General features: G+C 43.0%; 1 protein-coding gene across 1 annotated transcript; it reads right to left on the bottom strand.

The window, feature by feature from the left end:
* Nucleotides 1-1,943: 1,943 nt before the first annotated feature.
* LOC149311582 (carboxypeptidase A1-like) lies at nucleotides 1,944-12,324 on the bottom strand. Its single transcript, XM_089527431.1, has 11 exons — nucleotides 12,260-12,324; nucleotides 11,720-11,801; nucleotides 10,763-10,897; nucleotides 9,293-9,391; nucleotides 8,144-8,245; nucleotides 7,743-7,844; nucleotides 6,320-6,430; nucleotides 6,096-6,186; nucleotides 4,626-4,825; nucleotides 3,739-3,823; nucleotides 1,944-2,131 (listed from the first exon to the last, which is right to left on the bottom strand). Exons 1-11 carry the CDS (start codon nucleotides 12,322-12,324, stop codon nucleotides 1,944-1,946), a joined length of 1,260 nt encoding a protein of 419 aa, XP_089383557.1.
* Nucleotides 12,325-12,824: the final 500 nt, after the last annotated feature.

Below are 12,824 nucleotides of genomic sequence, written 5' to 3'. Positions count from 1 at the left end.
TTCTCTTCAAGAATAACAACTGACCACATGATGGAATGGATGCGTGTGTAGACCCTTGCATTTCCCCTCCTCACCTTTTCACATTTCACAGTGATTACCTGAGAGTTTCAAATGAACTGTATTTGAATGCAATGTATTTATTATGAATGACAAGACTGGCTGGTTGATGTCTTCCGTGGGTTGATGTGTTGCTTCCACCTAGTCTGCAATGATTACCTCCTCGTTTTTAATAGTTTTTATTTATGTGGTCTTTTCCTCTCAAGCTAGGTTCTAGCTGTTGCAGTTTTGGTTCCCATTGTAACACAGTCTGGTTTATTTTAAGTGTGCATATTTTAGAGTAAATTAATATATTGCAAAGCAACACTATCTAGTAGGGTCTGTGTACAGTAAAACTGTCCAGAATCCTGGAAATGGTTGTTCAGAAAGTGGGTTAGGCATTTTTAATGGAAAAGTCTTCATTCCTTCTCAAAAATACAAGTTCCAGGGCTCCTGTGGGGAAATCCAGGAGAGCAAATTTGTCTTCAACCAATTTTGTGTTGATAATGTGATACTGTGTTTTTTCCCTTAAATCTAAATATTTTATTTGCAAGTGTTTCAAGAGTGTTCAGCAAGCATACAGCAATATCCTTAGAACCACCATTGCTGAATCCACTTGTAAATATCAGGCACTTGAGTGTCTTTCTTTTCAGTGTGAACCTGCTTCATGAGGCAATGGATTCTTCCTTTTACATGAAATGGCCAAGAGTAACCTCTTGTTTATTTCAAATATGTAGCTCTTTGACTACATCATAAAGCATCTTAGCCTGGACTACTTCCTGAGCACTATCTTGTACAGCAGACAGACATTCCAGCAGTTCCTCCCTTTGAAGAACAGCCTCTCTTAATCCTTGGCATTGAAAGAAGAACTCAAATCTTCTTAATGGCTTTGTGGATTTTGTATGTTTTGTTTGTTAGTAACTGTGTCCAATGGTTTGGCTGGTGCTGTCCTTTGGACCGAGGTGGGTTAAAGTGTTGTTTATAGTTTGGCTTTTTAAAATAATTTCTGAACTCAATAAAAAGAGAACCATCTGCTGTATCATGGAGACCTTTATTATGGGAATTGGATCACTGTAGGGTATGAACTGCTAAGGGGAATGGGTGTTTTTCTGTGTGTGCTTTAGGTTTGGAGTGAGTTTTAAATGCCTCTTGAGACATGAGATGCTTTTGTGTTCAGCCTCAAAATGGAAAGGGCACGTTCTTGGAAAGACTTCCATCTTTTCACAGACTGATAATGAAATCTTATATGTTCTGGGTGGCTGCAAATAGGAGGCCATTGTTATGTGGATTTTCTCCACAGGGGACACAGATGATCCTGTGTGAGGAGCCCAGAGACACTAATCGAGACATTTAAAAAATCCTTCATAAACAATCCCACTTTGCTGACTATTCCAGTGTTAGCTCTTACAGAACAGTCAAAAAATGACTCTTTCTTTGTTCTCCTGTTGCTTGAATTTTTACTGAAGGCCAGGACTCTTTTAGTGTATCACACATCTGTAAGTTCCCCTGTGAAAGTACTGTAGTTGGATATTTTACGTTTGATGCAGAACATCAGTATTCATTTGAAGGTTGCAGAAGCAAAGTTATGCCAGTAGTAATCATTATGCATGCAGGTGCACACTGAAGCACTGCCTAGGGGCTTGAGGTCGTTGCACATCCACTTGTAGAATATTGCAATTTAATGTGGCATCACACAACCACTATGTAACACTGAGCGTGAAGTTGCTCCCTGTGTCTTTGCCAAAGTGTAATGTCACTGTGCAAAATCTACAGGGATTTATTTGCAGGAATAAGACCACAAGAGAGTAACTTGACCTTACACATTGAAAGGATTTATTATTGCTGAGGAAGATTGTGTACTTTGGAGAAATGGGCTGCCTCTAGAAGACAGGGGCCTTTGCTGAGGTTTAATAGGGATGATCCCGTGTGTGTTCCATGATGACCATGAGGGCCAACCAGGTCTCTTCAGCAGTAGGAATGATTTGGCTGGCAGGGAGCAGGAATCCGTAGCGGCCTGTATCTCTCAGCTCAAAAGTATAAGAGTACTTAATGCCTTGCTCGTAGGTCCAGTCGATAGTTCCTCCACTTGCTTGATCTAAATCAAGGAAATGGGGACACAATAAAAACAACCATTCAGAACATCTCTGTTGAGTGACTGTTGCTGCTTTTGCTGCGAAGGAAAGATTGCACAGACAGGTGCAAGTTTTTTGAATTTTGTTGCCACTGCATGTAAGAAAAATGGGCTGAATCAGTCATCGTCTTTACTAGGTGGTTTGCTGAAAAGCAGTTTGGGGTTAAGGCAGGGATGGACATGGTGCAAATCACAGACTCCATGTGGCCCCTGGATCCAATTTTTGTGGCCCCTGAAGTCCTGTCCCCCTGAGTCTAGGGGTTGCTGGTTCAGGATCATCCCAGGCTCTTAGGTTTCTGAGACAAATCCTAGGGATAGGTGCACACAGTTTGTCATTTAACAAAGGTATAGAAACAAAGAGAGTGAGAACATGTTTTCCTGTTTGGAAATTAAGAAGGAAATCTTAGCTAAATTTGCTGTTCCTAGATCAAGGTGAAATTGGGGGATTATTCTTTCTCATTACAAAAGGTAGGTGCAGAGCAGATGGTGAGCCCTGGCACCATACCAACTAGGAGGGAAGGAGGAAGCTAGCCATGTAAATATACAGAGCCCCTGGACAATCTTTGCAAATCGCAGCAACAAAACAATCCTTAGAAATTGTAGCAGGCTGATACTCTACTAGCTGAGCTAGAGATTTGCACCCAGATCTTCTCATCCAGACCTGAGACCACCAAACTGGAGAATGTGATGCTTCTGGTCTTTTTGAATACCTGGGTAGGAAAATGGTGGTAGTGGCAACTCTTTGGCACTTCCCTTCAAAGGAACACCAAGAAGAACTGGGCTTTGAAGGTTTGGATAAGGCATTTGTGTATGTTTCTCAGCTTTTCTGGATTAAAATTGGGCAAATTTACCATATTAAAGTTAAAGGCTGTAATCACGACTAATGTAGTAGCCATTCCTTTGCTACACCCTAACGTCCTTTTCGATGTGCGCATTTTCTTAGCTCTGCCTTCCTGCACCTGATCTCCCTCCCCCACACATTACACGGCCAACATGTAGCATAATTCCCATCCATCCAGCCCTTGGGGTGAGCATGGGTATGCCTGCCACAATTTTGTAAGTTCTTTGGCATCATTTTCATTGGCTTTGTCCTTTACATCCTTTGTCGCATGCCCCTAAGTTTTACCCTAGACTTATCCATGGGTCATACTAAAATCCATAATTTTGGCCTCCAAACCAGCCCTCAACTTACACTCAAGATCGGCATATACGCAAGTATATAAGTTCTAGAAATACTAGTCCTGAGATGCCCCCTAATTCATCCACAAACAACTCATAGATTGGTGGCTTAGTTGATGTTTGAGCTGAAATAAGCAACACACATTCTGCAAGTGCCTGGGCATCTATGTCAAAGTTTTCTGCATAATCCCAATATTCAGCTAGAGCCATGGGCATACCATGGAGCATTTTGGCTGAATTTACACTGGAGCATGACCAGCTTTACAGTCTCAGTAGCAAAATATCTAGCAGACCCAGCAAACTCTTGGCAAGGAGATGAGATCAGTTCAAAATACTTGACTGCCCTCCTGTGGCCTGGAAGACCATGTTTGATTTTAAAGGAATAAACTTACAGATGGTGGTGATGATGCTACCATACTTGTACTTGGTCCCATGCAGGGAAGCAAGTGCATCGACTGCCTTCTTAGCAAGAGCATCCTAGAAGGGAACAAGGAAGGAGGGACAGGCAAAACAAAAATGAAAAATTCAGTCACAAGGAAGAGAGTCAGCCCTCCATATTTGTGGCTTTGACATTTGCGGATTTGTTTGTTCACTGATTTGATTGATATGTTCCTTCTAGGAGTTTCTAGGTCCTCCAACTCAACTCTACGAGCAACACCTGCAGAAATCACACTAGAGGACCTAGAGATTCCTAGAGACAACACATTTAAGCATTTGTAGTTCCTCCAGTGCAATTCTAGCAGATGTTGAGCAATGAGTTGCACTGGAGGACCTACAAATGCCTTGAGAGGTGTTCTCTCTGGTGAAAAATAGTGTTCTTTGAAGATGGCAGCCACAGATGCAGGCGAAAAGTCAGGAACAAACTCTTCTAGAACCTGCCCACAGAGTCTGAAAAACTCACACAAAAATTATTTAAAATATTGTGTTTTTTTCATTTGTGGTTTTTCCACTTTCACAAAACTTGAGGGAAAAACCAAGATCAATTATCCCAGGTTAAGTGGATTTTTTATCAGCCCACCCAAAATCTTAATTGGATGCATTTTAAATGCATGTGGACAACAAAGATTCAACCCAGATTCTACCTGGATTATTTTCACCATCTGAATAACCCCTAGAACAAAGTGAGGGACGTCTTCTGGGAAAGCGTGTTTTAAGGTCTGTTTAGAGTGTGGGAAAGTTACTTCTTTGGACTACCAGCACTCAGAAACCAGTTTCTGCTGGGGGATTCTGGGAGTCATCGTGCAAAAAAGGTGACATTTCTTGTGTAGCAAAGACTTACGAGTTCTGGCTGATCAGCTGCAGCATTTCTCTTGTATCCAAAAGGATAAAGGAGGAGTTGGGAGTAACTATGGATGGAGATGAAGGCTTTGATGTTGCCATGGCTTTTCACAAAGTCAACGATGGCTTTAACCTCCGGCTCAGAGTTGGCATACGGTCCGCGGTACGTTTCAGAGCAAGGGCTGCTGCTGGAGCCAGCCACTGTCAAGGACAAGAGTATCATTGTGTTTGCTAATGGTGACAATAGTCTTAATCTGAGATCAATCAATCAATCAATCAAATCATTTATTGTGCTAGCCAACTGTCATGACAGAAAGCTTTGTAAAATAGACACCCCATTTAAAATAAAAAGTACAAGAGTATAAAAGTGCAAAAGACATTAACATGTAGGTACAGTTATTGCTGATGTAAGATTAAAAAAAACCCTTTCCAGTTATTAGTAAACATACATTGCTGTCATAAAAATCAGATTAATACTTTGAGTCTCCATGGCAATTTATGGCAATTTTATTTAACACTCTTCCTAATCTGATTTGCAGCCAAGCAAAAAAGGCCACTTTGTGTTCAGCCCCCAACATCTTCGTGTGCGATTGGAAAAACCGGATATGAAGAAGTGCCACCAGTCACTCTATCGTATTCAGGACTGCAGTTTGCTAGATCTGTGTTCAGGTTCCCATTCATTCACTCACACTGGGGCCAATTGGTCTGCCTCTCTGGGCCAAACTAGATGATGGACTTGGCTTGAGGAGTTCGCTCCTCAAGTAGTGGACAGCCCTATTCAGACACTCCTTTTTTTAGCGCAATTATCCAAATAATCTTGCTAGTGCATTCCAGTTTTGTTGTTCACATTATTATTATTATTATTATTATTATTATTATTATTATTATCGGAAGCACCTCCCTGCAAGTTCTGTTGCTCACACGTGTCGGCACTCAAACAAAGATGGAGTTGATGATGCGAATGTATTCAAAGCACTTTCAAGGCATGTAGAATTTTATCCTGGTTTATCCCGGGTCTGTTTGCATCGGTTATTCACACAGCCGATGGTGCAAATCTTTTAGGAAAACTTGGAACAAAACCCGAAATCAATTATTCTGGGTTAAGTGGGGGGTTTGGCAACCTCCCCCCCCCAAAAAAAAACCCTTTAATCGAATGCATTCAAAATGCATGTGAACAACGAGATTCAACCCACATTCCACTGGGATTATTTTCACTGTCTGAATAATCCCAAAAATATCTGTTTGTCCTAGCATGGGATTTTCCTCACCTACATATATTGCACTTTGTGTGATTTGTTCTGGAATTGTTCATGGAAAGCTAAACACTGTTTGCAATTCTGTTGAAGCTCTCTGAGGAAATCTTGTCATAGGATGGAAATGAGGTTATAGCAAGGAAGGCACATTCTCCTACATGTCAAGATGGAGATACAGAAGTATTTTGGTTGTATTATGTACAAGGAAATGATTTTACCTCCAAAACCTGCATCCCAGTTCCGGTTGGGGTCTACGCCAACGCAGGAGGACCCACTGTTGATCGACCTGGTCTTCCGCCACATGCGGTTCTGTAACAGCCAGAAATGTTAAACTGCAGAGCCATTTCTGAGGATAAAGGCAGGGCACATTTTAAATCTCTCCATCCCATTCCCAGCCCAGAAGCTGAAAGAATGAAACGGGGGAGCGGAGGACACACAATACCTTGCTGTGAGTGAAGGCAAACCCATCTGGGTTGGTGATGATTTCTAAGAAGATATCAAAGTTGTCAAGGATGGAAGTCAGGGAAGGGTCTTTTCCGTACGAGTCGAGAATCTACGCAAGATAAATGGAAAAGGGTCCAGCCAAGTATAATAGAGGTTGGGTGGACCATATTAGCCCCTGCAGAGGGCTACATACACAGGGTTGCCATGTTGCAGCCCCTCATATCTGGGAATTCAATTTACATATCATGAAAATTATATCCATCATATTACTAATTTGCATATTGATATTATTAATTTGCATTCTGCTTTCAACATGTTAATCATTGCACTTTTTCTACCATTATGTTTCAACCTTAGTACCTGTACCAAGAGAGCCAGCATGGCATAGTGGTTTGAGTATTGGACTATGACTCCGGAGACCAGGGTTCGATTCCCAGCTCAGCCATGAAACCCACTGGGATACCTTGGGCAAGTCTCACACTCTCAGCCTCAGAGGAATGCAACGGCAAACTTCCTCTGAGCAAATCTTGAATGAGAAGTGTTGAGGTTCTAAGGATGCTGAATTCTGCCATTTTGCATGTCTACATTTGCACACATTCCATATTTTTAAAATTGGGATATTTGCAGCTGTGGGTATATTTTCGTTGTGTGCCTTTAAGTCATTTCCAGCTTATAGTGACCCTACCTAAGGCAAACCTGTCATAGAGTTTTCTTGGCAACATTTGTTCAGAGGAAGTTTGCCATTGCCTTCCCCTAAGGTTGAGAAAGTGTGACTTGCCCAAGGTCCCCCAGTGGGTTTCATGGCCGAGCCAGGAATTGAGCCCTAGGCTCCGGAGTCATAGCATCCCTAAAAAGGGCTGTTTTCTTTTTGGTATCAGAATCAGGGATGATCCTACTCAGAGCCTGGAAAAGATTGTGGTTTGTTGGACTATACTTTCCAGAGCCCTACAGCCAACAAGGAGAGCAGCCATAGCTATAGAGGATTTGGGGAGCTGCAGTCCCCCAAAAGCAACTTTTCCAAGGAGTTTATCACATGAAGGAGATTGGGAGTTTATCCTGTGAATATCCCGGAAAAATTGTGTAATTACGTGTACCGATTTCACATGACGTCACACAAAACCCGCCATTAATGTGGTCACAAAGAAGTATTAATCCACACCTTTTTACTTTTGGGATTTCAGCACCAGTGCATTTCTGATATCACTTTATTTGCGCAATTGCATGTGATAATCATTTGCATAGTTATTCACCATTTCTGCTTCATTTGTGGATTGCTTTAAATGAGCTTTAATCTCTCTTTAATGCCAAAATCAGCCCCAGTGTGATAAACTCCCAAGCTATGGTTGTATCCTCTGAGCCCTTTACTTCGCTTCTCCCTATGTATGAAATGCATGCTATTGAGATGGATTTGCAGCTGGTACCTTCTTTGCAAAGTAGACCCCGCTGGCCTGAGTGACCCATTCGCGAGAGTGAATGCCGGTGTCGATCCAAATGGCTGGCCGGTTGGTTCCCCCGGTGCTGAACTGTAGGAGGAACAAAGAAAAGAACCCTTTAATTCCTACGTCTCATGATGTCCCATTAATCTATGCAATCTTCAGACTCCAGAATCCCCTATTATTTCAAGTGAGGAGTGAGGAATTGTTGACCCTCCGGATCTTTTGGACAACCACATCCAGAAATCTCACCCAGCATGGCCAATGGGACAAAGGACTTTTCAAGAGGGCCAAAAGTTCCCCATCCCTGATCTAAAGAAGGGAAAGTCCTAATGTAGAGAGTTGTTCCAATAATGTTGGTATCAAGGATCTGTGTGTGAGACTCTTACCTTCAAAATGTTGATTGGGCGGCCCTCAAAACTTTTGCCAATCTGGATTTTACTGACCACTCTGGGATTTTCACTCACTAGAAGGTCCATGAAATCGTAGATCTAATGGGCACAGAGGAGAGAAGAGTAAAGTCAAGCTGCGTTTGTCTCTGGACTTTATCACACGGAGGAAAATTGGAAGTTGAAATGGGGTTTATCCTGTGAAAATCGCGCAACCATTCCAAAAAGCAAGCCTTGATTTTGCCATTTTATATAAGGCACACCATTTTACTATGCCATTGTATTTAACAAGACTTGGGCAACCACAGATTTTGGTACCCAGGAGAGGGTCCTGAAACCAAATGCCAGTGGATACTAAGGGCCCACTGTAGTAGTAGTAGTAGTAACAACAACAACAACAACCCATTGTATATAATGGGACTTGAGCATCCATGAATTTTGGTATCCATGGAAGGTCCTGGAACCAAACCCCAGTGGATAGCAAGGGCCCACTGTATTACTCAACCGAACGCTGGAGTGAACCCATTTTCCACTGATTTATTGTGCTTAACCTAGAGACCGTTGCTCATCGTGTGACCTAGAGAAGAGAGACACTGCACATCTGTAGTAACTGCCATGTCTTCTTCTGAGTAGTTGTGTGCTTTCAAGTCATTTCTGACTTATGGTGACCCTAGGGCAAACCTATCACAGGGTTATCTTAGCAAGATTTGTTCAGATTATTTGCCATTACCTTCCTCTGGGGCTGAGAGAGTGTGACTTGCCCAATGTCACCCAGTGGGTTTCCATGGCCAAGTGTGGATTCAAACTCTGGTCTCCAGAGTCCTAGTCCAGTGCATAAACCACTGCACCATACTTGCTCTCCTTCTTCTTCTGAGATATTTGCACATAGTTCTGGGGTGTTTGTGGGGGGGGGTATTTTTGCATGTTTTGATGCACTGGGGAGGATGGTTCTGTGTGATTTTAGGGCAAAGATTGTGCAAAAACCATGAAGATTTTTTTTTTTTAAAAAAATTGAGGGTTGGAGGGCTTTGAGAGGAAAGGTTGGGACCCCCACAAAAGTGGGATCTGCAATTGCCCAGCCCTGGTGCAAGCCACCTTTTGTCCTCTTGCATTTGTCACAGTCCAAATGGAGTCAAAATCTGCACTTACCTCGTCTATATTGTGGTACGAAGCATAGTTAAAGGTCTCGACTGATCGGGGCATAAAGTGTCGACGTGACATGTAGAGCTTTTCTTCATCGACCAGTGACTTTAAAGGATGGAGGGAAAGTCAACAAGGAAGAAACATCAATGTCAAAACAGCAATGCAACAAAAAGACAAAAAGCTGAAGGTTTCTTGTTATTTTCCCCTTCATTCGATTCTGGAATGAAGGAGAAAATCATTCTGGAATGTTGCATAAGCATGCAAAAACTGTGCATGTGGGGTACCTTTCTTATTGCATGTACCCCTCACTTTCCACTAGTTGTACTTGGTGCCCCCCATGTCAGTGGGCCTATTATTATTATTGTTATTATTATTATTATTATTATTATTATTATTTGTATGGATTTTTTTAAAAAATAAAGACATAATAATAATAATAATAATAATAATAATAATAATAAATTTATTTATTCATTCATTTATTCCATTCCAGGTTTCTTCTGTTCCAGATTTTAAAGACATTTGGAATCTTGAGATTTAAAATTTGTTGTGGCACCAGAGCACTCCATCAGAGAAGGCTAACATCTCGTGAAATTACAAATCCCGTAGCACTGAGCCACAACAGTTTAAAGCAGTGTCAAACTGGATTATTTCTGCAGTGTGGATGCAGCCAAAGAGACTTTGAGACCGGGCTCTGATCTGCACTGCCGAAATGATCTAGATTGACACTACTTTAACTGCCACGGCTCTACCTTATGGAAGCCTGGGACTTACAGTGTGTTGTGGCTCCAGATAGAGAAGGCTAAATATCTCCCAAAATTATAGATCTCACAGTTCCATTGCATTGAGCCATGGCAGTTAAAGCAGTGTCAAATTGTATTAATTTTGCAGTGCGGATGCAGCCATAGAGTGATACGGTCTTTCAGACACCACAGTCCTTATAATTTAGGGATCCAAGACAGACTGTATGGCTGTCACAGCTTTCTAATGCTCCCAGTCTCTAGGACTGGCAACTGCAAACTCCACAGTGCCATGATTCCAATTTAGGGCTTCTCTGCATTAGCTTTATACACCAAATTCCCCCTGGGCTTGGTGCATGATGTTTACACCATGCAGCCAGAAAACCCAGAATTGGGTCCAGACTGTTTACACAATGCCTGGACCCAGTTTGGGGTTTGCACCCTTTGCCATCCATGAATAAAAACTTACCTTTTACTCCAGGTTTTCTAGAGAATCTGGAGCAAAACACAGCAATGACAGGCAGCTGTGGTCCCTGTGAGCCAGCCTGTTGGGTGCCTTGTTGGATTGGATGGCCCCTGGGGTCATCTCTTCCAAATCTATAATTCTAGACAAGTCCTTGTATATGAAATGGGGTGGGGTTCCCCCCCCCCCCATGACATCTTTCTAGGGTCACATCACACAACCCATCCCAGACTGTATGCCCATCTTACTTGTCCGCCTAAGGAGTGTACTGACCTGAAGATCTTCAATCATGATGGAGTATTGGATGCCATTGGACTCCAGGAAGACTTTGACCCCTTGGAGGCTGGAGAAAGGGACGCGGACATCGATGGGGATCTCAGGATGAGAGGGATCTCGCCAGAAGTCCAGCTGGGCAGGGAAAGGTAGAGAAACACTTGAGTTTATTCCAAGGGGTGGGAGCTACTTGCATGCCAAGGGCTGAATTCCATTTTGGAGAAGTCCTTGATGGTGACATTCCAGTGGTGGGCCTTGAAAAACCAGTGCATTTTAGCTTAAAGCACTTCCTTTCACTATGTAAGAAAAGTCATGGTCTCCAAGGCTGTGAAAGCTCCAAATGGTGGCCCATAGGGAAGGGGATGGGGGCATCTGGGGAAGATAATAGAGCCTGGCGTGGACCAACGATGACACCAGACCAGGTTTCTCTACTCCTGGTTTATGTGCATCAAGGGTGGCAATTGTGTCTCCTTCTAGATTTTGATGAACTATGACTCCCATCATTCTTCACTATTGGTGGGGCACTGCTGGGATCTGCAGTCTAACAGCATCTAGAAGGCCATAAGATTCCCATACTGATATACATAACTATTGGTCCTTCCTTGGCATGTGACATAAAGCAAGATGCATGAGAGCAGAAGCTAATATGTGAGTAGGGCTGTGGTTCCCAACCTATGGACCTCCCTTTGTTTGGAGCTCAGATCCCAGAAGCCACAGCCAACTTGGCTAACAGGAATTATGGGATCTGAAGTCCAAAATATTTGGAAGACCAAAGGTTGGGAACCACTGAGCTGCTGGAGGGTTTTATGACATAGCCAAGGAAAGGAACCCTCAGGAAAAAGCTTTCTCCATCCCTTGGTTGTCAACATTTTTGTGTCATCAACATTTTTAGCCCTTGAGGCCATAAACCACTGAGAGGGACCAGATGTTGGACCCCTTTTTGTTCCTCAGAGTTACCTGAAGATTCTCAAGTGCTTCCAACTCCTTCACTTTCTCCATTTGGAACTCATCAGCAGCAAAGATCCTTAGGACCTGGTGACTACAGAGAGAAATTACGGTGAGGTCTGTCAACATCATCTTTATCTTAACTTGGCTCATTTAATAGTTGTCTTTCATGAATGATTGGGGATTTCAACCCAGGTTTCCAGAGTTGCAGTCCAATGCTCAAACCAGAACACCATGCTGGTTCTCCTCAGTTTCAGCAGGAACAGATGCATACGCATTGACCACATGCACAATAGCACTAGAACTGCAAGTCCACTTCAACAACCTTGAACTCAGTGCATCAGACAAAAATGTCTTTCTGCTTCTCCAGGGGAAGATTTGCACAGATTCCCCCTAACAGGAATTCATCCAGAAATTAGGGCACACACACAACACACAAGACAACATGCTCCCTTGACTGTGCATTTGATTGTACATGGCGTTATGCACTTGATCATGCATTTGCATTTGGCTCAGACCGTTCTTATGCTAAGCCTGTGTGCCTCTACCTACCCAACAAAGGTCTCGGTGCTCAAGGCAACCGCCAGGAGAGAAGCAAACACCAAGAGGCCCCTCATCTTCACCAACGCAGAAGTCTGACTAGGGACTGGGAATCTGCCTGGGTTGCCTTATATACACCATCTGACGTGGCAGCAACTTGACCATGACTGGGAAGGGAGAGATCTCACCAGCCGTGGTCTTTCCCACGGCTCCATCGGAAAAGAGCTGGCATTTCCTGCACCTTCTGTTGTGATTGATGTGGGGAATGGGCCACCTGCCTCAAGGTGGGAGAGAAACCCAAAGGCTGGTGCCCTACACCTGCATAAGTTCCCTTCTACCTGCATTTTGCAGGGAGGGGGTTGCTCTGTAGCAGAACTGTTCAGTTCATGGTTGCATAAGCAGACGTCCACAAGGGCAATTGTTTCACAGGGAACAGATTCAGGGGTAGCCTTGTTGACCATATAGCAAAGTACAATAACATCCCAAATCCGCAAAACAGTCCATGAGATAAAATTTGTATCCCATTTGCAATTCAAAAGATACTTCTGAGATCCCAGATGTCTTCACCCTTTGTGAG

Source organism: Sceloporus occidentalis, unplaced genomic scaffold (assembly GCF_023333645.1).
Source record: "Sceloporus occidentalis isolate IW3139 unplaced genomic scaffold, rSceOcc1.0.p SCAF_5, whole genome shotgun sequence".
NCBI lineage: Eukaryota > Metazoa > Chordata > Lepidosauria > Squamata > Phrynosomatidae > Sceloporus > Sceloporus occidentalis.
Note: the sequence above shows the minus strand (reverse complement) of the source record. Positions and strands in the feature narration are given on the sequence as shown.